A 27,272-nucleotide genomic window follows, 5' to 3' on the forward strand; every position below is an offset into this window, starting at 1 on the left:
TCTCATCCCATGCATGCTTTGGTTCATTTGGTAGGTGCATTTAATTTACAGTGGTGCTTCATTTGGTTAACGTGTTACAAATTTTTTATGTCACAGGAGCAAATTTTTTTCTGGCAGTTACAATTCCTTTTTTGATTAGAGCTCTACATTGATGAATTGAGCCATGTGTGTGATCTATAAAATATATTGGTGGGATGTATGAAATAAGTAAAAAAAAACATTGGTGGTTTGATCCATCCTATTCTCTAGACATAAGTGATGGAGAGTTTTTTTTATATATTAAATCACAATAAATACATTTTGACAAATTTCATCACTAATCCTGCATGGCAGAAATTAATTTCTGCATATTCTATTTTTCTTATATTAAATTGAAGACATCCTTTTTTTTACCTTTTTTACCCTGAAAATAGTATGTGTTTTACAATCAATGGAATATCCATTTGTGGAACTGACTCGATTCTAAGACACTTTTTTTTTTATTATTGAAGGGTTACCCAAATCCATAGGTGTTTTTATAAATAAACTAAAGTAGGAATACATTTTAGAATTAATGGCCTCTTAAATTTCAGTAAATACAGCATCACTACTTTGTTGCTCTTATTGTTTGCATTATTCTTAAATCCAAAAGAAGCATCACTAAAATTACTTTATGTGAAGCGGATGATTACAAGATCAGTGTTGACTGACTTGTGAAATGCTGACGATAGTGTAAAAGCTTCTACAGGTTTGTGAAAGTGCCCATACATCTTAACAGATTGCATGTTTGTTTGGGTATGTGGTAAGCTAGAAAAGTAATCTGTTTCCTCAGAGTGTAAGGACAGTGAACATGTTTTAAATTTTCAAAGATTTCAATGCCTCATATAATGATGCAATTTTCACCAGAATTTTATTTTTAGCATTTACAAAAAAACAACCCGAGTATAATTTACTAGGACAGTATATCACAATTTATTTAAATAAATTAGCAAATCATCATCAAATTACTGATTGTCTTAAAACATTGTTTTAAAGAGTTTATTTTTCAAGTTTTCTAGGGCTGGGCTTATTTCATACTTGGGTATAGATCCTGGGGGGATTTTGGGGGGGGGGGGGGGGGGGGGGGGGGCAATTGGCTCATTTCAGCAAACAGTAATTCTACTTCATATTATACACATTTTCTTATTATTATATATTTTTTTTAAAAAAAAATGTGTTTTAGAAATGATGATTAGAAAAAATGTTATTCAAAGGCCCTGAAAAAGTCCTGAATTTAAGTTAACAGGTTCACACTTTCAACTTCAGAATGACATTAAGGTCATAGTTGAAGGTGTAAACTGTTCTGTTAGCTCTGATACTCGTGAAACAAATCGTTTTGTTCTTAAATATTGCTGGTTAAGAATTAGGGGGTGTTATTACTTAAGTAAAAAAAATTGAGAAAAAAGTACACATGATTTTTTAGTCATGATAAAAATGTACAGGTAACAAAAAATATATTATGCATGTCATTGCTAGTATTTGGGTGAATCAGCTATCTTCTGGACAACAATCCTGTCGATTCACCTGAAACAAAATAAGCAGTAACAGTGTCAATTCAGTGTCAATTCACAACACTTACTGAATGTGTGTGTGTGTGTCTATATATATATATATATATATATATATATATATATATATATATATATATATATAGTGCATAAATTTGTAAGAAATTATAGTATTCATTATTAAAGGTAGCCAGTAATGATAGGCTTTTCTCTTTAAATTACTGTACAATTGTACATTTTTAGTGCATTAGACTAGAGTCAAAAATAAATAATTCTAAATAATCTAATGACATTTGTTAGCTTTTTTTTTTTTGCAGCTGTGTTGTAACTGTCTGAAATGGCTTGATTCAAGCCATACAGTTATGAAATCTTAAGTTTTTTGTATTTAAAAAAAAATCAACTTTTGAATAGTTAAAAGGTTGTTCTTTTTATGTTGCCAGTTAAAGAGTCATGATATTGCTATGACTTATTCCCAACTAGAACAAACCAAATACTAATTATAGATCTTCAGTCTAGTTCGAGGCAAAGAGTGTGACAGGAGAGAGAGATTTAGTGAAATCTGTGTTCATAGGTGATTTCATCTGAAAAAAACTGGAAAATTACTACAACACAGCGTGTAGTCCAGAAAAAATAACAGAAACAGATATTTCAATCAGTTTTGACATGTAGCCATTTCCTAATTTTTATGTATATTGCATATTAGAGTAAGAATTTGGTGTAGTAAAAAAATCTTGATGTAATTCAATCTTTGAAATTAACACCATTGCAGTTTCACAGTGTTTGTCATGGAAAAAATCAAGAATGCAAAGTAAATAAAAATGAAAACATAAACCCACACAGAACAAGCATAAATCAGCTGATGTCAGATAGATGGACCCAACTATAAAACTTAGATAGGACAATAGGACAAAGACAGCACAGTCAAACACATTCGAACTTAAACTATCAGACAGCACAAGAATTACGTGAAAGTAGTTTAGTTGTGAAAAAATGATAGCACAGACAAACACGGTTGCCTTAAAATTAAGTGACAGTTTCTACAAGCACAGTAAATGCAGAGTGACAACAAACCTGGAAAACACAGCAAATATACAAACACAACAATGAAAACCAACAGGCATTATGGACAACACAACGATGACAACACCGACTAACATAGTAGGTATCCTATGACAAAACTGCGATGGTGTATGTCCGAAAAATTGTATTAAATCAAAATTTCCTTTTGTATGAATTATTTAAAGAATGTAGAAAATATAATTGTTGTTAACCTATTTTGTAGTTTTTTGAAGTGATCGAGGCATAGAATGGAAGTCTCTTTGTTGCAACGTAGTTTCGGTACGTGAGTATAACGTGCACGTGGAACAGAAAGGTGAAAGCTTTGCAGGGCTTTCGAAGGAACTCTTTTAGGACAAACCAACCATAGCGCGGGAAAATGAAAGTTAGTGGGCTTCTGGACGAATGGTGACCCACCTTCGTGTGGTGCCTCTCCCCGTGCACCGACCAGAACGTGACGGGGCACTTGGTCTTGTGACCGGTGCGAGTGTTGAACACCGTGCAGGAGTCGAAGGGCGGGCAGTACAGGTGAAGACTCACCGCCCTTTCCGTGTGACTGGGGTTCTCCACACAGTGGATCCCCAAAGAATCTGCAACAAAACATGGCCCCTTTTAAACATTGGATTTTTTCACAGAGGCAATAATAAGGGAGTTAGTTTGTGTAATCTTTGCCATGTTGACACTTGAACTCTAAAAACGATTTTTGTTGTTATGAGTTTAACACTAAATCCCGGCAGTTGTGTTATCATGTTTGTTTAAATGTGTATGGCCCATTCCTGATCATTATTTTATATTTAATTTTCATACTGTTAAACTTGTAGACTTTTTGAGTGAACCTTCACAAGAGATATATGAAATTGTATATACAACTGAAACTTTTTAGGTTTAAAGTCAAATTCGCTGGCTGTTATGTGATATAGTTAATTTCTTTTAGAATAAAATATTGAATTTTACTTGGCCTTTTAAAATTGTCAGAATTTGTATGATTTTAAAATACTTAATAAAATAAAATAAAATAAATTTAATGAAAGAAGTTTAAACCATACCACACAGTAGCCCGCGGCATTGCCTTTAAACCTTAACATTTTCAGTTATTTATTCCATTTGATTCTCCTTATCCATACTGTAAAAATTTTACTTTGCCAGCTAAAGTAGTATATAAGAAGTATAAACTGTATGTGTATACATATGCATATATATACATATGCATACATTTATTGAAATTCAGTCACTCTAAAAGTCTACAAGTTTATCTGTGTTAAACATAAATATAAAATAATTATCTAGAATGGGACATACCCCTTAACTATATGATTATTCCTAGGGAGTTCCTTTTAAAGTATTAAACAAACTTCTAACACATTAGCCATTATAAAGCTATAGTTTGTTTTGCTAATCATGTGCTATTGACTTAACTTGATAACAGACACCAAATTCATATATGTCCATGGTCTTAAGTCTTTATTTTTTTTGCTGTATATTTATTTTTGAGCTACATATTCAAAATTTATTGGCTGACTAGGTATAGACCTTTTCTTACCTAGCTTTAATACCTTGTTACATTTTAATATTTACTAATATGCTCCAGTCTGTAACTGTGAGATGCGTGGTAACCATAATACTTCATGGCATAGAAATAAAATAAAGGTGTAATACAAGTCACTTGGATGCTTTCATGAAACTTCTGAAAACACGTGTTTTATCGGCTCATATGCCATTTTAATTTTTTAGTTTTACATCTACTACTTTTTATTAAGAGTTCTCACTAAAATTTTCAACTCTATACTTCTGATGCATTTGTTGCTAGACCACAAATATTTTCAAATAATTGGGTGTAAAAAGGTGTGCGTGTCTCTTTGTAGTTATTATCACTTGCGCTATTCTTTACACATAATATTACACTGAATATCTGTTGGAAGTAGTTGTGGTAGATCAACAAATACAAGGGAGGGTTCAAGTTAAATTTACAGAGAAAGCCCTTAAATAAAAGTAATGCCAAAAAAAAGTTTTAAAAAATCAACTTGGCGTGTGATCTCATGATGTCTGCCTTAACGAGAGCCAATAGTTAAAAGTTCAAAACTTTATTCTGGTTGAATAACAGTTAAAACCAATATAGCGACCTTCGTTTCCCATGTCTCCTCAGGCATGTTCTACAATGACATGTAAATGGAGAGACGGATCTCTCGGAACAAGATTTTCTAAGATGGCACACAGACGAAGACAGATCCATACGGATTAGCTCGGCAATGTTGAGCTCTTCATGCGACCAATATAAGCAGAGTACTTGGCTGGGGTGGTAGCCATGTTAGTTTATATTGTACATATGTTAAAAATTGTTTCAAGTACAAGACTATCTAGTGTTGTTTATTTGTATTATATACTAGCTAATGCCTGGCAAGAGTTGCAATGCCTCAATATTTTTTTTGTAATTTGTTTGAAGTAGGTACACACACAAAAGCATCTCTCTATCTCTGTGTATCCCTCTGTATCTCTCTGTATATCCACATACATATCTATCTGTCTATATATCTATATTTTTATGTATTTTTTTTACCTGTCAGGTGTGACATAAGTATATAAAACACGCGCGTATTCGAATGCAACGTTGTGTCAAAATTTCAAAGCATTCTGTGAACTTTCAGAGATTTCAGATATTCATTGAACGAACATTTACATTTTTTATTTATGTAGAAGATGTAAATACTGCCCTTACTATGATCTCGAAGTATAATATATATAATTATTTTTAATTAAATTAATATTTTGTAATGTTAATGCAATCTAGTTGGTTGCCGTTGCACTGTGGAAGCGGCAGAACGGGCGCGTGCTCACCGTTGATGTAGCAGACCTCGTTGAGGCCCAGCGCGGAGCAGCCGGTCGGACGGAGCTCGTCCTGGGAGCCCTCCTGGGGCCAGGCGTACCGCGTCTCGCGCAGCGACCCCTGCAGCACCTTCATGAAGCAGTGCGCGTCGGCGTGATCGTGCACCGCCGACGCCTGGCCCTCGCCCCAGCACAGCAGCATCAGGTTGAATTTGCCGTTGCCTTCGTCCACCAGGTTGCGGGTGTACCTGTCGGTGAGAGAGCGCGTGTCCGGGTCAGTGGTGGCCCTGGGCCATTCTCGTTTGCAGGGTCTGATGTTTCGGAAAGGGGCCTTACCATGCCCCACGGAGAAAAGGAGGAGAGTTTGAAGAATAAAACTATTTTTAACAACGTATTTGAATGAACCACGACCTCAAATTCCAATGGTTTTTCTGCCCAGTGTAATTGTTTCTCATAGGCCCGTCTACAATATTGCAATGTCCGATATTGTGTCCTACGGACACTGATCGCTGACGTCTCTGTGGTCCCAATACATCGGTCAGCTTGAACTTTTTTGTCCCAATCCGTGTCCTTTGCTAGTATAGAAGAAGAAGGACTGCTCTCTGGTGAGGACTTAAGAAATCGGTAGATTCGGATATCGTACATCAAAATTGTAGACAGGGCTGTTTTCCGTGTGCAACAATGCGATGTCATTCACAGGATAACGACACGGACCACCCACAGGTTCGGACTGTTGTAGATGCACCTTTTTGCGTATTCAGTTTGTATCTAAGTTCAATTATACGTATTTAATATATGTGTGTGTTTGTGTGTGTGTTGGCTATGGTACAGTTTCCATCATAAACACATAAACTGCTTACTTTATTTTAATATTTTACGTTAAAATACAATTGGGTATGTTGCACAGAACAATTGCTCCCGGGAACAATGTTCCACAATGTTTTATACACACATATTTTCAATAGTTTTGCATGAATCACAAACACAGTTAATTCTTCTTTTTTTTTAATATTTAATTTTAAAATAGAACTGGATACGCAATAAGGAACAAATACTATCACATTCGTTAGTAAAACAAGTTACGAATATGTCACCACGCCGGTAACTTTAAGATTGTAAAACAGTAGAAAGAAAAATATATTTCCTATGGGCTTCTTTTGATAATTCATGCATATCATGAAAACATGCAATTAATATTCTGATTTAAACTTGATAATTCATTTCACAGCGCATAAGTTTAGCAAGTGAAAATGTGATTTCTGTAAAATAAAAATTGTAGCCTTATGTGACGTTCGCGTCTTTTTTAAAAGTTTTCGGAACACATCATAACTTCAACACTTCAAATATGGAAGGCGGAAAATCAAGCCGAAACGCAATAAGCTGAATGTTGACCGATGCTTGCGTTGCGTTTTATTGCGTCGGCCAAGATATTGCTTGAGAACTTATTTTTAGGCTATCTGATGAACCTTCAGTGCTTCTTCGAACCCTGAAATCCTGAGATAAAAATTTCCTCTTACGGAAGCACCATCTTTACGCTGTGTGGCTCGCTCATGGTTATCAAGTCCAAATACGTGTGCGATGTCACGGCTCAATTCTAGTTTTGGGTATCAAATTGCTAAGCATTGGGCCGTACTTGACTAATCTAAAGCTGGGTAATGAGCTGCGTTATTATTGAGAAACATTGATCTATAGAAGGGCCATGGAACCACCTTGCCCCTCCCCGACTACGCCCTAAACTCCAACCACCTGTCATCCTCTCCCAATATCAGCCACCCAACACATCCCGTCACCTCTTGTGTCCCAACCCCACCAAGGCAACAGGCGTCAAGACCTGAAACAGTGGTAACACGATCATTCCAGCTCACAGTTCGGACTGCTTAGTCTGAACTGAAGCCTTCGCCACACACGATCAGGCTTGGTGTTGCTCTTGCTGTGGGATGTGTCGTTTCATCGTTGAATAAGGAAGAAAAAAACTTCGCAAGTTGCAGTTGCACTTTTAGTTGGACAAATGATAAAAACAACCAAAGAGTATAAACAAAGATGTCTGCCACTACACTCAGCTGGCTGATTGTTTGGACAGACAGTTTGGACTGGCTGTTCGCACACAAGGCAGTTCGGAATGATCGCTCTCGGTTCGATGGGTAGCCATCAGTTCGTCAACAATCCATCAGTTCCTACTGATTGTCCTTGTTCAGACACGACAGTTCCGACTGTTCTGTTCCAACTTATGAGTACTGATCGTGTGTGCGGGGGGTGGTCTTAAGACAAGAGGAAACCCGTTGTCGACTCCCTTCCGTTTGCTCCGATTCCCGTTTCCCGTGTTTTTCAGAATTTTTGATTGATTACTTACAACATAAGCAATGGCCGATTACTTTTCTGATAGCATCCACGCTTTCAACGTATTATTGCCCAAATAAAAATTAAAATAAAAAAACACAATCCTTCCTGTTGAAGCGCCCCACCTACCTGGGTGCACATACGGTGTGCAGGGCTTTTTTTTAAAAAATCTCAAAATTGCTCAACTGTTTACGGAAAAAATTTAATAAGAATATGCTGATGGCAGATGAGTAGTTCTCTTTCCGTATTTCTTTTTTAAAACTGCATTTTTAGAATAGTGAAATTTCATGTCGTAGGATTGATGACGTCTTGCGACTTTTTGGTTTTACAAACGACCGCGAATTTCTTGTCCTGGTTGTGTTGTTGCGGTGCAAGCGTGGGTAGTTTTATAAATCTGGCCTTAACGTATTTATGCGCGTGTCCTTTAGACTGGGTGCATAAATTTGGCAAGGAACCTAAAAGCGCAAACACGCAACTCGGAACAAACGCAAGAAAACTAAGTAGAACGTTACTTTATAAAATAAGCAAGTCGCAAGACGTCGGCAAACTTTACAACTTGAAGCTGTAAAAACAAAATTATTTTTTGTTTCGAAAACGTGTGATAAAATGATGTAACTATCATATAAAAATCTTAATTTGATTTCACTAAGCAATAGTTTAATAATTGAAAACGTGATGGGTGTTATGCAAAGAAACCCAAAGCTTAGTATGTACATAACGTCAGCATCTTTAAAATTTTTGAGAATACGGCACTTCAAATATAGAAGACAAAACGCAAGGCAAACGCAAAAAGTTGCTTGCGTAGCGTTTTTTTGCGTCTCGCTTAATTTACAAATGGGTATTTGAAAACATCCAGAAAGGATACAGGAATTTATTTCGGGACGCGATTTGAAAAATAAATTTAAGACCTTTGTATTAAAAAACCTATGTAAACATCAATGAGTTGGACAGTTACAGTTATCATTCTCAAAATAACATAGGTACTGCCTTCACCGAGATCTCGCATAATTTGTCACGTCCGCCACGGAGAACATCGTAATTTAGATTCTTGCGTTGTTTATAAACCTGGTCTTAAAGCACACATTATTATTATTATTATTATTATTATATAGCCGTAAACTAACAGTTAAAAGTTATGCTTTTACTGTTTACTTAGTAAAGTGAGAGAGTAAGGTTTTTGTTTATGTGTAACATCTTAGCTCTCGGCATACGGTATTTGGCGGGAATGATTTTTTGAATGCGACGGAAGTCAAGGAACGGAAATATGTAACAACCATCTGCGGCTGGGGCGCGAACCAAAGTTCACAAAGGCAAAGGGAAACTTTAGCTACTGTGTCAACTGTTGAATGAATTTTAACAAGATGGGCAGTATTTTAATAAAATCCCTTGTCGAAAATCAGGTCTAAAACCGGAGTTTAGTAAAAAAAATAATTCGCTTTTATCGGAGCAGTTTCATTATGTACTTTAAAATTTTCTGTCTGAAAAAGAAATGATTCGTTAGTCGAAGTAGCTGCCCTGGCAGAATCTACGTGTGATTAACGTCCAGAAATGTAATTGAAAAACACGCTAGGCATTATTTTTAAAAATTCTACGTCAAATTCCGTGTCTGATTTTCGTATTGTACCTACGTGTGTATGCTACGTGAGAACACATGAATTTGTTCGGTACCGAGGTTAGATGTTAAACATCTCTGGCGAGTACTGAAGGACTGGCTCACTTTTTTTTTTTTTACAGGTGTTGTCCTAACCGCTGCGGGGCAAGGCCGCTGAGGGGTAATTATCGGGTAATTATCTCCCCTTAGCGGTCAGATGGTGAATGATTCATATTACGTTTTCTCGCGGGCCGACCGCGCTCAAACAAGTACCGTGCGAACCTCCCCGAAACTCCGCCCCGAACAGATTTCAGCAGGAAATAACTTTCTCCCGCTGGCTTTCTACGCCGGAAGGTCCGAATTGTGCGTACGAGATACACAAACTATGCCGCTAGCAGTAGACCAACCAGTCGAAAACAGGCACGCTGTTATGAATGAATGAATGAATGAATTTTGGTTTAAAGTCTATTAGTTGACCCGGAGGTCACTAGATACGGACCGCTTTAGGGGGACAGTCTTCACGAAGTAGCCGGGAAAAAAAATAATGAGTCGCTGAAGCTTCATTATAACGGAACCTCTGCGTTTATTTTTTTTTTTATTTAATCTAATATTTACCGTCTCGTCAACGGGAGTCATTTTAAAACACGATTGTTCAACAACATGGTTAAAAGAATCGTGGAAACCAGCTGGTTATGACCCGTGGTGAAAATTCGCTATCCCGGAGAGATTTCTAAAAAAAAAAAAAATAATAATAATAATAAAAAAAAAACTGGAAGCAGAAATCGGGACGGGCTGGGTTTAGATTCGAACCCGGGTCATTTCGAATGCGAGTCCAAAATTATTTTAACCCCTACGCTGATATCTAAAAAAATAAATGTTTAAATTGTAAATAATGAGTCATAGGAACCAAGTGTTTTTTGTTTGGGTTGTAACTCGGCGGAGGGGCGTGCGGTATGTTACCACCCATCTTACCACCCATCTCTTGACTCAGTGCATTTACTTTTCAGTAGCCATAATGAAGCCGTGGATATGTAAGAACAAAGCATTTAAAAATATTCATGTATGGGAAATTACACCTGGCATGTGAGGTCCGTTTTCGTTGATGCATCATTGAAGTCGTTCACGAAAACTGGCCGCCGCTCTTTCTGGCAGGTCCCTATTAAATCGTGTGTGATTTCTTGGCGGATCACTTCCTTCAATTCATCTAACGTACAAGGTTTGGCCTCGTAAACACGTGACTTGAGGTATGCCCATAGAAAAAAAAATCACCTGCGGACAAACTAGGAGACCGAGGAGGCTATAAAACGTCGCCAAAACTCGAAATGAAATGGTCAGGAAACAGGCGACGAAGAACAGTCATAGATGGTCTGGCGGTGTGTGTGCCGTGGCCCCCATCTTGCTGAAACCACAAATCGTGAAGATCCACGCCTCTTTGCAAATCAGGTATGAAATAGATGTTCAAAACCCCATTTAGAAACATTGACGCCATATTTTCTCACCGCTAATCAAAACGTTACCGTAGTCCTACGCAGTGGTTTCTCGTGTAATTCTCTCGGATTTTCTCCAGCCCAATTCCGACTATTTTGTTTGTTGATGGCCTCGTTAAGGTGTAAGTGGGCTTCATCACTCATTTACCAACATGTTTTCACTCTGCTCATGAAGTTCAAGCGTTGGTTGTGCAAAATTCCAGCGTTGGAAAAGGGAGGGGAGGGGGGGCAAATCTCTTACGCTCAATTCCTGCACAACAGCTATTTTATGTGGGTGGAAACGTAATTCGCCGTGCAGAATCGGTCGTGCAGTACACTGCTGATGTGAAATGAAGCTGAATTACGGCGAACAGAGCGAAGCGGGCTTCGCAGTATCGCTTGTCTCACCTTTCCATCGTTTCTCCGGAGTACGCTGACGGCCGGGTGAATTTTTTTTTTGTTTCATTAATGAGCCTCCTGTTCGAAAATTACTAAACCAACGTAAGATTGTGTCTCGGGCGGGAACAGAGACATTTAAACTGATATTTAATCTCCGGCGGAAATCACGCTGTAGCACACAGTACCCGACTCAAAACTAAAAACTAAAAAAAAAAAAAAAAAAAAAAAAAAAAAAAAAAAAAAAAAAAAAAAAAAAAAGTACGTGAATATGAATTGCTCTAACGTACACGGCTCCATGATGGCGACTGGAAAATAATTGCTTTAGTCAAGAAATGTATGGTAACATGGCGCACGCCCCTCTCTTTTATACTGGCCAAGTACTACCCAATCAAAAAAAATTACTTGGTTCCTAAGCTCTATCCGGAATTTGGCTCAGTTTTTATTTTCCCTTACTAAAGACCCCCACACACTTCTCAGTCCGAACTGACGGTTATAACTGAACTGAAGTCTTCCCCAAACACGATCAGGCTTGTAGTTGCTGTTGCGGTTGGACGTATCGTTTCGTCGTAGAATATGGAAGATACTTTGCATGCTGCTGTTGCAGTTGCACTTTTAGTTTGACAAGGGAAAAAGAAAAAAAACAATAAGTGTGTAAACAAATATGTCTTTCACTACACTCATCCGATGGTCTGATTGTTTGGACTGACTTATCGATTCAACCTTCCGCCCCTTTAATGGCTTATTTTTTTAAGGTTTTGACATACAAATTTTCACTTTTGGCTTACCCGGATCTCGAAACGAGAGCCCCTCGCTTATAACGACACGTCGAAGGTCGGTTGGCGTAGCTTAGCCCCCGCTACATTGCAGCTCGCGAGAAACAACGTTCTAGACTTTTTTTTCACCCTTGGAACGTCGCAGTGGTTTTTTTCCTTTGTCGGTCGGTTATCTTAGGACGTCACCAGCCTGGCATGACACCGGTTTCGCACTATTTTGTTGAGTGGAATTTTTTACTTCCTCCACCCTGGGGGGGGGGGGGGGGTGGTCCACCATCGTGTTTGGCAGGCGTTTTTCCTTTCGGTCGCATCACGACCGCAGTAATTAGATTCGTGGATTATCTCCTGGCGATCACACGAGTACAATGCTAAAAAAAAAAAAAAAAACTTTATTTAAAAAACCAAACCTTTGGTCCGATTTTGACCATTAATGAACTTAGCCGAAATTTTCCGTCTCTTATTTTTTCCGGTATCTTTATGGAAGTGGTTTGTACATAAATACGGCAGTTATCGTGTCCATGAAACAATTATATATATATATAGTACATAAATATATAATCTCTTAATTTGACGATGGCTTAGATATCTAGGGACCATGAGATCAAAAACTAGATAGTTTTTAGGAAATATCACTATGGTAACGCTGGGAGGAAATATATAATGATAAAGCGTTCGCACTGGGCAAATAGTTGTGGTGTAGGCTACTAAATATCCTAAAAAAATCTGACGTTGAAATCTATATTGCTTGTACCCCTTTTAAGAGACTTGTTTTTGAAATAAAATAACTACGTCGGTTATTACAGTCGAGGTGGTATTTTCCTTCAATCTTCTGGTTGATGACGCACGAGGAAATGTTTTCATTTTCAGGAATGTGACCCAACATAATTGCTTCTTTTTTTATCGCAAGTGGCCGTGTGCTACTTACTTACTACGCACCATATAAATACATATACACATACACATACACATACACATACACATAGTATACGTTTGATTTATTGTTTCTGTTAAAACTGATTTCACGCATGTTGAGGGATTTAAATTTGCTTGATCAAAATCACCTTTATTATTAATGAAAACTTAAATAATAACCTCATGCCATTATATTTTACCATTTTGGTGGGACGTCCATAAAAAAATGTGGTCGTAAAAATTTACGAAAATATTTGGCATGGATGTAACAAGTGAGTGAATGTGTGAAATATTTGTTGATCATTATTAAATAGTATAAAACAAAGTTGTTATCCGTGTATTTATGTTCGCTTACTTCTTCTAAACTTCACAATGAGTTTTGATTTGGTTTTCACCATCATTTAGATAATTTCTTCCTGGAGGTTTATATGTATAATACATTTATATAAAAGTGAAAGATAGTATAGATATCTCTATATTTTGTAATAAAGTCGTAAAAATACGCTTTTAGGGCGATTACATGACTTACGCTAACTTAAACATGACCGATATACCAAATTAATGTACTACAGACTTTTATGTCTTAAAAAGGCCTACAAAAAAGTTCGCGATAGCATATGTCTATCTTCTAAAAATGACTCACTTGACCCACATAGTATTCATTCATATCCATTTAAATATGCTATATTAGGCATTTACTTTGGATGAAAACGTACCATATCATACATTACTTAAAAGTCATTACTTATTAAATATTAATTACACTACTTTAAGATCGCATTCGTTCAAAGTTTGGGGCGAGTCGCTAGTAATTTTAATTATTGAAATAAAAATGAGAATACTCCCTCCCCCACTCCTTTTCCCATATGGATAGTAAAACTATTTCTGGTTATAAGGGAGTTTAATGCTGATTACTTGCTTTAGTGTTTCCATATTCGTTTAACTGTACTCACTTCATGATGGCATTATTTCGATTATTCCTAGTAAGTTATATTCACGTTATCGAACAAACTTCTGGCATCAGTCTTAGTGCAGCTACCGGTTTATTTTGCGGAAAATAGTGACTTCAAATGTAAACAATTCCCTTCCGGCTCAGCCTAAAGGTGTAAATAGATTTCGAAGTAACTATTTCTTCTTGAAAAATTTTGGAAACTTCTATAAACTTCTGGAACATTTGGGAACTTTATGTATATCACATTTATTTATGTTCTTCAATTTTACAAAATGATCTATTAAAATTCTTTCTCATTTTCCATGTAGCGGAAATATTATTAATGTTTTTAACTCAATGCATCCAGCATTCAACTGCTTAGAAAGAATTTCATATTATGTCAACTAGGGTAGTTATTCAGTTGTTTTTTTTTTTTTTTTGGTCTTCAAACACTTTTTTTTAATCCCCTGCATTAATAAAGTGGTCATATAAAATTGCTTTGGACAAAGGTTTAAGATAATATTAACATGGTTTAAAATAAATTCGAACAAATTTGATGCTAAAAAAGTTTTGATTTTTTTTTTTTTTTTCTTAATCCCTGTTTCTACGGTAGTAATTCATTTAGTCAAAAATCGTTTCAGTCAAAGTTTTAGATGAAGTTAAGGATTTATACAATAAATTATAACGTATTTTGTAGTTTATAAATGAAAATAAAAAGCAACGGTTATTTTTTTTTACCTTCAACCCTTGTTATTTCCACCCCTCGAAGTAGTAGTTGGTTACATAAAAAATTATTTTAACAAAGTTTTAGACAATATCTAGAAAGTTAAACAAAAATAAGAATGGATTCGAGAATGTAGATGGTAGGGAAGTTTTGTTCTCTTATTACAACCCGAACTCCATTGGAGGTCTCTGCGCATGCGCAGTACGCATCACTCGCGCGTCCCATAAAACACACCGGAATGTTTGCCTAAGACAGCACGTTGTATGGCACACCCACGTACTTACTACCGTTCAGATTCTGGTATGCCTGTCCCTACTGTGGTGGCAAACCAAACACTAAAATAAATAGCCGACCTCCGTAGCGTAGTCGGATGCCCAACGGCTTACGGTGCGAGGGGTTCTGGGTTCGAGTCCCGGGTAAGGCATGGGTGTTAATTTACAGTAAGAGATTTGATTGCTACGATATGATAAAGATTGGAATGATTTAGTTCTGGTTGTGGGTGAAAGCCGTTAACCATACAAAAAAAAAACTAAAATAAATACTATGAAAATCTTGTAAAAATATTACAGCTAAAACCACGAAGACACTAAATTACAAATAAACACAGTTCTAAATTTTTAGCAAGTCAAATTAAATTACAAAATACAATACGACATACCAAAATCTATGGATCTAGAGCGTAAATACAAAAAATAATAATAATTAATAGACCAAATACCAGATTGGAGGCGTGCCAGCCACCTCAGTTTTATATTGCATTTTGTTCTCCTTATCCACTCTGCAAAAAAAACTTAAAAAATGCAACTTTGCCAGCTAACTATGCAAAAAGTTTGCGATGTAAATATTTTTATTTTGTGAAAGTTCAGCCACTCAAAAAATTTGGTAAGTTTAATTGTGTGGAACGTAAATATAATGGAACGGGTAACAGATATGATATAGATTATTGAAGTGGAGCGTTCTGAAAATTCATATATATCGTTGGTAGCTCTTAAGTACTTACATTGCTTACTTGCTATTTTAGTTAATGTTACATAAAATTCCCAAGGCCATACTTGCATCGGAGGTGGAACACTTGCATGCATTCTGCACAAGACAGCGCTGACCGGTGATAACCAGAGCACACGATTGTGTCCTTGTAAAGCGTGGTTACGCAACGGATCGAACTCCTGTATCGTTCCAAATGTCAAGATGGCAGATAACCTCTGGCGAGAGTTCGCTGAGCGTTCCATAACCCAGCCTAACGGTGGTGGGTTTTATATAGCTTCCTCTCTCCCTTCCTAACACCTTCCTTCTATCTCTCTCTCCCCTTCTCTCTCTCTCTCTCTCTCTCTCTCTCTCTCTCTCTCGAATGTTGGCTAATAATTCATCACTGAAGCTGATCAACGAGGCAAAGATTAAAAAACCCCAGCGCACAAAGCAAGAAAGGATTACACAATGCTAACCTTACGTAATGACGATATGGGCAAAAATAAATACTTGTGCATCTAACAGTTTATCGATCAGCAGATATTCCTAACCAAAATAGATGTTAGCCATTTGGAAAAATAATTGTAAACGATACATATACACATAATGTAAATAGAAATATTGCAGTTTAAATATGGCCGTCATTTTCGCCCTTTTCATTAAAGACCGATAGATCATCCGTAAACTGTAATATTTGCAGTGTGCTACCGCGTACAGGTTCATTAAATAGGTAAACACAATCGTAGGTCCACCTTAATACGCTCTTCTCAAAAGAAACACATTTATAGAAGGGTGCGCGTTTTTCACAAACTAATGTTTTTTTTTATCAACCGTCATATTACTATTGCATCCACATCCACCCCGATATATCTCTGCTAAGTTTACCACTTCACTCCCGCCGATTTTTTTTTTCTATTTTCTTGAAACTAAGCTTCATTCAAACATCATGCACAAACTGTCGCTTTAACATTGACGAAGAAACTCGAATGACAGCCTGTGCATTAGTCTGCCCTTAATTATTAGTAATGAGCTTTTCAACCGAACAACCTGACGTTTTTGACAAAATCCCCTGTAATAATAACCTTTACTGTCAAAATTTTATTTAACGCCATATGGAATATTTACTACATATCTCGTAGTGTATTCTGAGAAGGAAAAAAAGGTGTTATCTAAGAAATTAAAAATATTAATGAGAGCGAGTCCCTCAGTACTCGCCAATGATGTGTAAATGTCTAATCTCGGTAATGAGCTCATTCATGTGTTCTCATGTTGCAAATACATTTATAATACGAAACTCGAACACGACATTAAATGTAGAATTCTTTAAAATATTTGCCGAGCGTGGAAAATAAACGAAAAATTTTAGTAAGCACCAGAAATGCAATGAAATAAGCGCACAATACACAACGGAAAATTAACCGATTGAAAGTCCAATGCGCATGCATTCAGAAACTGCTATAGCCACAAGTCGAAGTCGTCAGGATGACGGATCCACGTGTGGCCACATGCACCCGTACATATTAACTTTCGCGAACATCGGGGGATGTAAGAAACGTATTGGTGTGCCAAGGTTAACTTTAAGGTAGTGAAACTAACCTGGAATTAATTTCTGTAAACTTGAATAGTCATAACAAGATACTATCGCAACTAAAAAATACCTATAATTTATTAGTAATGCAAATGGCGTCAATGATATTTAACTATGTTTTGGTTCTCTAAAGGATTACGAACGTGGCGAAACCTTTTAATAAATATTTTTCCAACTAAAATTTTCAGCCCAATAAATACATTTAAACCAAATTAACAGGAAAACTTTTTAAAACATTTATTATAACACTAAGTATTAGTAGCTATGTATATTTGTTTTGGCTCTAACGACACCAATCAGTCCGTAAAAACTTTCTACAAACCAACCTTAACTTCATTGAGCTGATTCAACATTAGGTTTTAACAGTAATTTTTTTTTATTCAACATGGCGTCAAATATATGAGCATGAATTTTATTACTATCGAGGTTAAATGTTGCACATCTCTGGCGAGAACTGAAAGAATCACTCAAACTTTTTTTATAAAAGGGCTACAAATTCTGTGCTTTAAAATTATGCCAAGTCTGACACCAGTACGAACCTACATTAGTCCGCATTCCCTGCCACACGAGCTTAACTTCTGAGCGTGAATCCCATAAGCTAAGCAGACAAAATCATGTAGGTATTAGTCTGCGGAGTTAGTGTCTACTAAAGTTGAAAGTCACCCTGGTCAGCAAATGTTTAGCAAAACAAACCGTAGCAGTATGAAGGAAAATGCTACGACTGGCTTGAAAGAAACTCGCTACGGAGAACATAAAAATGTTCTCATTAAATGAGCAATTTTTTTTAACAAAAAAAAAACATTTGACTTCATTACAGCCAAAAAATAAATGTTTTGCTTTGCACAAGTGACATGAGTTATTAACATGACAAAGATTGAACACTCCAACTCCATTACGTCTTACCTCGGTTGTAAAAAATATTGCTTTGTTTATGCGTAACGTTGCAATGCGAAGATAGACGTGAGGTTTTGAGTCTTATGATTCTTTAAATTTGTCTAGAATTATCATCGGCAGGAAATTAGTGTTAGATGACACTGGTTGAGATTATACAAAAGAAGGTGAAATAGAAATACAAAAAAAAAAATTCGATATCCAGTTGTTTCAAGCACGGAAGTAAGAAGTTTTTTGAGTGGCCATCTGGCGGTTGTCAACGTCTCTGTTTAACAAAACCCCACTTAATGTTGGCATTATTACGATTCTTCCTAGAGAGTTCCTTTCCAAGTTGTTCAAAACTTCTAACATTAGCCTTTATACAGCTACGGTTTGTTTCATTAACCCAATCGCTGACTAGGGAACTTCAAAATTTAAAACACAATAGCCACTCTTAGAATGATTCTTCCGTGGTTTAAAGTTGCATCCGCATCCGTGAAATGACGTTTTAGCAAGATCAAGAGTCGTAGTCTAGTCGTCTTAGCAATCACGTCAGAAGTTTTGAACCTTGCAGAAGCCCAGAAAGTCCGTTCTCAGTGTCCCGTAATGCGAGAGCGAAAGAGAGAGAGAGAGAGAATGGGGGCCAATGACAAAGAAAAGTAAGGCGAATAAATACGTTTTGACGTCACGCGCAGGGACTTGAGCTACGCGCGTTCTGGGGTTTGGCATTATGGGAGCGAGATAGTGGGCCGTGGTCTCTCAGGCGTCGTGGTCACAAGGCAAAAGTTGGTGAGTTCGATCCCAGATCACCGACATGACTGGCCAATGGACACTGATTCGGCAGCCTGGTGGTTCGGAACCTACTATATATAACTTTGCCTTGACCCTTCCAGTCTATTCGTCCACGTCAATGGACAATTTATATCTCACTGACGCATGGAGTTCATCAAACAATGAATTGGACTAAGGTGTACCTACATGCTTGTAGACGTCATACTTCATGGCTATGAAATAAATATTATTTTTTACTTTTATTAATTATTATAAAATAAATACGCATAAATTTTATAATTGTAGCGTTATATTATTTCCGCACAAATATCCTAATAAAAGTTTAGTTACAATAAAAAATATTAAATTAGGTAAGTATTATCTTAGGAATTGACAAAGTATGGCTGAAAGGCTGTTTTGCATTAACGTGTGACAGTAAATCCGTCTAAACTATGCTAGTGCATGAATCTATAATAAATTAAATTAACTGTATGTAAAACTTAGTTATATTCTCATCACTGATACAAGTCTACAGTGCGTTAGGAGATTTTCAACCATTATAGGTAATTTTGTCATGGATGTTAAGGGGTTAAGGTGTAGGTGTTAACAAGCTTTGCCATGCCAAAAATTGCAATCAAAATGAGAACTATGTACTTCCCCCTCCCCTTTTTCTCTAAAGATTAGTTTTTTTTTTGTTATGATAAAGTTTAACGTTAATTATACTCTGAAATGATGTTAATTTTTTTATGTGTAACAATTTAGCTTTCGGTATACGGCTTTTTTTTTTAGGAGTAATTTAGTGAAAATGGAACGGAAGTCGATGAACGGAAATGTGACACAAAGATGGCGGACCCACGTATAACACAATAAACCCGTGTAAAGTCACTTTCGTAAACATTGGGGTACATACTAAACGTATGTGTGTGCCAAATGAAACTATATGATAGCGGAACTACCCCGGAATATATTTGGTAAACTAAAATAGTCATAGTAAAAAAGTAATCTCATGACTTAAAATACTTAAGAAAACTGGAATTACTATTATTATAATACGTATTCAATGGTCTCGGTGGCACAGTGGAATAAATCTCGTCCCTATAATTTTTTAAAAGTTTTTATAACATAATATAATTTGTTTTAATGATGTTGAACCAGCTCAATAAGGTTGTTTGTTTGTAGTAATTATTTACAGACTCATTTCAGTCGTTTAGCTAAAAACAAAAATACAAACATATACTAAGGGTTATAATGTGTTTTAAAATGTTTAATATTAATATCAGTAATAAAAATAAAAATAAAAGTCTAACTTTTAATGTATGCGGTAAATTTTTATTATTAACTGTTTAATGGAATTTAACAAGATGGACAAGATTTTAATAACATTCGCTGTCGAAAAGCAGATCCAGGATTCTTTCAAGTATTTTTCTGTTTTACCAGAGCCGTTTCTAATAGTTTATAATTTCGTTTGTTCGTGCTGCCATCTGTGGATGATGATGGCAAGCAACGTTTACGATCCAGGCAGCGAATTCTAGCGGCGGGCGCAGAAAATAAGTGTGTGATTCGCGTCTAGAAATTTTTGTATGTACTTGAGAAGCGAATGTATTTAATTACACTCGGGAGTATTTTAAAGCATTTTCTACTTCAAATTTCGTGTCCGAGTTTCGTATTATAAGTTTATTTGCAACGTGAGCAACATGAGAACACATGAATTTGCTCGTTACCGAGCTTAGATGTTTACACATCACTGGCAAGTACTGAAAGACTCACAATTTTTTTTTTTTTTTTTTACAATTTTTTCTAGCAAGATATTTAACACAGTTCTTGTATCAGCCTCTATACAGCTGCTGTTTATTTTGCTAACCAATTGCTAACTAGAGCAACTTAAAATTTTTTTTGAAAATACCTCCATGAGTATTGTAGTATTTTCTTTTGGAGAAAATAATATCATTGTTCTAATAGCAAAGCTAGCCTAACTTGTAAACAGAAACGATTGCCTGTGTTCACAAATAAAACTAACCTTACTGTACCGCTACGATGCGATAAGATAACGAGAGTAAAAGTTTGTATTTGACCCTGCTCCGCTTTTAGGGAATATTCGAGATAGGTTGTTTACTTCTCCTCAAACAATGCCATGACATTTGACTCAAAACTAGTAAACAATAAAATTAATCTTTTAACAATTTTTTTTGCATGTACAGTTTGAATTTCTAATTGTGCTTTAAATCTTGGCTTTACACACCACCGATTCACAACTACCCAATCAACAAAATTAATAATGTAATCGGCGTTTAGTAAGCAACAATTAATAATTGTTTGGGTTAATCCATCTATATAAATTAAAATGTAAACGTACGTCCATTCAAAATCTTAAATCTCCGAAAGTTCTTCGCCTATTGCTTTGAAATTTTGACGCAACATTGCATTTGAATACGAGAGTGTTTTTTATATACCTATGTTACACCTGTGCCAGGCAAAAATATAGATACCTACATTATAAATAGCTAAAACGTATATTTTTTTAATATTTCCATTGCTATTGAGTGACATCTCTAAATATACTAGATAATGCCCGGCATGCGTTGCAATGCCTCAATAAATTTTTTTTTGTAATTTTTTAACGTATACTAAGCATCTCTCTTTATCTCTCTAATTCTCTATCTCTCCATGTATATCTCTATAACTCTCTCTATATTTCTATTTATATCTCTATCTCTCTATATATCTTTCTAGCGGAGCCGACAGACATTGTCCTGCCCAAATGTACTTTTTGTGAGATATGGATATGGTGGTAAGTATTTCTACGCTGGACATTTTGTATCTTCGCTTAAGTTCTGTGAATACACTTGTTGCTGGCTTGCATGTCTTGTGCGGCGGCCGATGTTGGCACGTCGTCCTCTAGGCATTTTGGGCTATGGACAGAGTGGTGAATTTAACCTCAAATGCACGATCCACATAATTTACACAGTTCAACTTACGACCTTAAAGACAAATGCCTGCTGTTGAAATTGAATAAAAATTTGCACAATATACGTTATATGTTTTTTTTTTTACTTTTTTTTTTCACAATTTCACAGTAAACACAATACCGGTTTGTCACATGAAATTAACTGAGCAGAGAACAATGAGTAGTTGATTTGATGGTTTCCAATTGAAATGTTAGGAAACAAATAACTTTTTTTTTTTTTTTTTCACAATTTCACAGTAAACATAATACAGGTTTGTCACATGAAATTAACTGAGCAGAGAACAATGAGTAGTTGATTTGATTGTTTCCAATTGAAATGTTAGGAAACGAATAACTTATTTTTTTTTTCTTTTTTTTCACAATTTCACAGTGAACACAATACCGGTTTGTCACATGAAATTAACTGAGCAGAGAACAATGAGTAGCTGTCAAACAATGTATCACGCACCGGCGCCATCTACTTAAAATGTTGGTTTGTCCTGAATTTTTCCTGAATTTTCTTTGCTATAAACCTCACGGAGCCCGAGACCTTTCCAACGACTGCAAAACCGTGGAAATCGGTTCGTGCGTTCTGGAGTTATAGCGTCAGGAAGGAAAACCCGACTTATTTTTATATAGTAGATAGAGAAATATATAGATGCAGGTATATACAAAAGAGATAGAGATAGAGGTAGATATATATGTATATAGAGAGATTAGAAAGAGGGAGAGGTGTTATGTACCTATATGTGTCCTACTTAAACAAATTTTAAAAAAAATTATTGAGGCATTACAGTGCATTGCGGGCATTAGCTAGTAAGTTACAGAAAGTAGGATGACGGCTGAACCAGGGTTCTATTCTGACAGTGAGCTGAGTAAAGTAGTCAGGCCTACACTTATGAACACCTTGTAAAAAGTTAAGTGTTTTTGATATATGGCTACAGAAATATGTTACAATTTGATATTCGTACAAAAACTCTATGCGAAACAGGTTTATGAATCGCCTCTCACAGTTTCCTCATCGACGCATCGGTAACAGGTCGCGACACTCTTTGTTTATAATGCAGCGGAATGATCCGTAATATGCCGAAAGGAGATCTTAAGTGAGGCTCCTGGAAATGTTTATCGGGAGAGATAGGACTCAAAAGACGCCATATTGGTTTCAACATATTTTTTTAGGCAATAACTATTTTTTATAGTTTAGTTTTCATATTTTGGCATCATTAAAGCATTGCATATAATTTGGTGGAATGCCTGCTGCTAGAAATAGTTTTTCCTGTTAAGTTATGTGACGATTAGTATTGAATTAATTTTTGGAAATAACGTTTAGCTGGAAAAATACTTAATTTCAATAGACAATTTATTGTGTTAAGATAAGTGCGACGCTAGCTGGTGCTTCCAAGCGCGGTATAGCCTTAAAGCATACGTCTGTGGACTGGCGCGCAGTCATATTATCGCACATAGGGCAACTATGAGAGCTGAGTGGTAACCATAACATTATATGGCAGAGTAATGCAGATGAAGAAGTAATGCAAGTCCATTGAGTGCTTTCAAGAATCTGTTCATACCTAAAAATTGTTCTAAACTCACGCGTATTAGCCATTTTCACTCTTCAAAAAATACACTTTAAAAACGAGATACGGTAACAGAATCACCCATGCGCCCTCAACGCATTCTAAAATGCTTTTCCTGAACAGACACCACTATATTGAACAGTTTTCAAATAACCTTTTTTAGTTAGTTTTTTTTAAAGCTCTGCGCACCATTGTGTGCCCAGGTAGGCGGGGCCCTTAATGTATTATCTCTGCCTCAACAATAATCAAAAATTTGTTCGGGCATGAAAACTGTTGATACCAAAATTGCGTCTTTCGGTTCTCACCACTCCCTCTTGATTTGAACAGTTTGTCAGGGCGAGGGCTGGCCCACCCACGTGAATAGGCTAGCGGTGGGCGCAGAAAGTAACTGCGTGATTCGCGTCTAGAAATTTGGTTGATTCCATTGCGAATATGGTATTTACCAGTATATTTTTAACGCCAAGCATTGTTTAAAAAAAAATTCGTGCCCGTGTTCGGTAAATTATATAAGTCTATTTGCAACACGCATAACATTGAGAGCACGTGAATTTTTCTCGTTACCGAGGTTAGATGTTTAAAACGTCACTGGCGACTACTGAAATACTCGCTCACATTTGTTGTCATCTTACAGGTTTTTTTTTTTTAAATGTGCATACAGCATTTGGTAGGAGTAACTTCGTGAATGGAACGGAAACGTGTAACAACAACGGCGCTGCCATCTGTGTCGGATGGCGGGAACCAAAATTCACAAAGACAAACGGAAACTTTACAGTAATAACTTTTAACATTATGGGTAGTATTTTAATAAAGTTCATTGTAAATTATTAGGTGAAAAGCCGGGATTACGTAATTTTTAAGTTTTTGAAGTTATACTTCTAATGCGACTTCCAATAAGGTTGCGTTAAACGTTTAACGCTACCATGGAGAATAACGCTACCATGGAGAATTATTTTCATGCAATTAAAAACTATTTTTTAATGATGTCAAAGAAGTATAACTTCTCACGCGCGTACCTAAGTACACGCACCCCCCCCCCCCCCTTTTTTTTTTTTTTTCGCTTTCATCGGGGTCGTTTCATTACATAGTTTAACATCTCGGTCGATAGTCGACGCAGCTGCTCCGGCAGCGAGTTCTAGCGGCGGTCTCGGAACTACGTCCTCGACCACCAGGAGAAGGAGGGAAGGGAAAGAGAGCGAGAGCACCCTCACCTGTGCCGGTTGAACCTGGCGAACTTGCGCCAGTCGGCGGCGCTGCTCTTGTAGGCGCGCATCAGGTCGCCGACGAGCTCCACGTTGACTCGGTCGCCTTCGAAGGCCTCGCGCAGCCTGGCCCCCAGGTCCTCCAAGGTGGCGACGCCTCCACCGGACAGCCGCTGCTTGCCGGGCCGTTCCCCGTCGTCCGAGGGCGCCAGCGTCCTCTGCACCTCCGTCATCTCGCCGCGAGGACTGTCCCCTCTTGATCCTCCTCCGCTTCTCCGCGCGCGCGACTGTCAGCGAACCTCGAGGAGCGCGCGTCTGAGCGTCCGGCGGACAGCGGGGTCTCGCGACCGTCGAGAAAGCTTCCCCTTCTCCTCCTCCTCTACCCTGCCCCTTCTCCCCTGATTGGCCGCGAGCTGTGAGAAACCCTTAGGCCAATGCCGGCCGCCCGCGGCTCTTTCTCCCGCTCCCTCCCCCCGCTACTACACCCTTTCCTCTTTCTTTCTATCGTTGAAGCCTTGAGGTTATGTTCGATGGGGAACTTCCCCGACACGATGTCCCAAGACATTGTCTTTTTTCGCGAAACAACAACAACAACCAAATCTGCGTCATGCTCATTATTACGTAAAATCGAGGAAGTTATTAACAGCGCGTATTTCGTCACCGAACACACACAAACACGTAAAGCAATTAAATGTCAAAACAGTATAATGGCGCGAGTGTTCGTTTTTTTTTTCTCTCTCTTTCTCTTAAAAATAAAACTCATTACTAATTAGTCTCGCGTTCAGTGAATACGTTACGATAAGACTTATTATTTTTCTGCGCTAGTGAATAAACCCACTTGGGAGAGAGAAAAAACAAATCCCCTTTTTCACTCGTTCTACGGGAGCTGGTAGATTTCAAAATTAAAATCTCTTGTGGACCATTCCTGAAACTTCTTGAACGATCGAAAAAATTATGAACAAAGCAATTGGTAAACTATGGTCGCGTATTCCATGCAGCCGATATTGTCGATATAAATGGCATGGTCATGAGCTTCACATTGGACCGGCATTGGTAGGTAATTTGGCGCTGTTCCACTACTGAAAATTCCGCTACTAAAATTTTCCCATAAGCTAAGAATTAAAAAAAAATATATATTTGCCCTTTCCTTTAGGATTGCATTTATCAAAAAAGTTTTATACAAACATTTTTTTTAATAATTATAATATTTACAACATATTTTAACGGGCTAGATATTGAGTCTACTAAGAGAGTAATAAAATTGCTGTTCTGCAAACTCATTTTGGGCACCCCATGCAATAAGGGTCCGTGGTATCAAAAACATTATAACTGTCAACAGATGTCGCATTTTGAATGTCAACTGTTTTCTTTCAAATTTTAATTTTGCTGGTAAGAATTTTTTTTTTTTTTTTTTGGGATTTCGGGGGTTGTATTATCCCATTTCCCCTCCCCCTGCGTAAGTCCCGTTGTCAGTCTGGAAGTAATTACAGTGGTTTCATTATGAAGCCACTATAAAGACTTTCTCACTTGTAAGTACATATTTTCAGATCCCAACAAGATGTTTTACGTTTAGTAACAGTTCAGTCTACAGACGCCAGTTCCCGATTCCCGAAACGTCGAAACTATTTTGTCATAGGATACCTACTGTGTTCCTCGGAGCTGTCGTTGTGTTGTCTATAATACCTGTTTATTTTCATCGTTGTGTTCGTATTTTTTGTCCGTTGTCCAAGTTTGTTGTATGTCCGCATTTAATGTTCTTTTTGAAACAATCTCGTCGTTTTTAACCCACTGTGTTCGTCTTGTGTGTTGATATTTCATTACTAAATTCCTTCAACGGAATTATTTTGCTGGCAGACATTCAAAGTTTGAAAGTGTTCGTCTGTGCAGTTGTCGTTGTGTTGTATAACACCTGTTTAGTTTCTTCGTTGGGTCTATCTGTTCGACATAAACTGATTTAGGCTTGTTCTCTGTGAGATTATGTTATCTTTTTTATTTTTCATCTTCTCCATGACAAAAAAGGAAAAACTGCAATGGCGTATGTCTAAAAATTTGTATTAAGTCATACGGTACTTTCATTACTAAGTACTAAAAGGGCAGGTGGTTTTTTTTTTTCAGATATGTTGTGATGTTTCACTGTAGTGCAAAATAAAAGTAGTTATCGTGTACATTACATATACACATGTACACAAATTTATTATTTGACGATGACTTTAGGGTCTATGTACCATGAAAAGAAAAACTCGAAATTTCCTGGGAGTCACATTGGTAACGACTACAGTAGGCAGTCTTGCTTCGAAATCTACCTTAAGATGACATTAAGTAATTTTGCTTCTAACATTTCATGTTTTGGCACATTTTTTTTTACATAAATTCATAATCATATTCAACTGTTTATAAAATGACTATTTAATGGTTTTGTGAACTACGTGGTACTCAGTTTTTGATTGACCGATCGTATGTAGCCTTCGTAAAAAATACTATTTATTTTTGTTATGTAATTCATTAATACGATCAAAATAATTGTTTCCCAAAGTCACACAAACCTGAATTTTTCAGAGTTTTGGGAAAACTTATTTTTTTTTATTTACAAATGATGTAATAAAAAAAAGATTTTTTTTTTTTTAACGAAGGATACTGTTCCCACATGATTTCACACTTTCAGTATATTCTATGACTGACATTCAAAATTTGACTAAGTTCATAAAATCATTAAATGAAGACTTGTTTGGTAGATAAAAAAAACTCTAAATAAAAGTTTTAATATTGTTCTATTGTGAATTTATAATCGTGTGCAAATCACGAAATATTGGACGCAAAATATTATC

At 36.7% G+C, this 27,272-nt stretch overlaps 1 protein-coding gene across 1 annotated transcript; it reads right to left on the reverse strand.

The window, feature by feature from the left end:
• Positions 1–1,424: 1,424 nt before the first annotated feature.
• On the reverse strand, positions 1,425–24,983 carry LOC134528272 (cysteine dioxygenase type 1). The gene is made up of 4 exons (XM_063361754.1): positions 24,457–24,983; positions 5,415–5,650; positions 3,000–3,172; positions 1,425–1,542 (listed from the first exon to the last, which is right to left on the reverse strand). The coding sequence occupies exons 1-4, from the start codon at positions 24,678–24,680 to the stop codon at positions 1,507–1,509; spliced, it is 669 nt and encodes a 222-aa protein (XP_063217824.1). The 5' UTR covers positions 24,681–24,983; the 3' UTR covers positions 1,425–1,506.
• Positions 24,984–27,272: the final 2,289 nt, after the last annotated feature.

The sequence above is a fragment of the Bacillus rossius genome, chromosome 1 (assembly GCF_032445375.1).
Source record: "Bacillus rossius redtenbacheri isolate Brsri chromosome 1, Brsri_v3, whole genome shotgun sequence".
Taxonomy (NCBI): Eukaryota; Metazoa; Arthropoda; class Insecta; order Phasmatodea; family Bacillidae; genus Bacillus; species Bacillus rossius.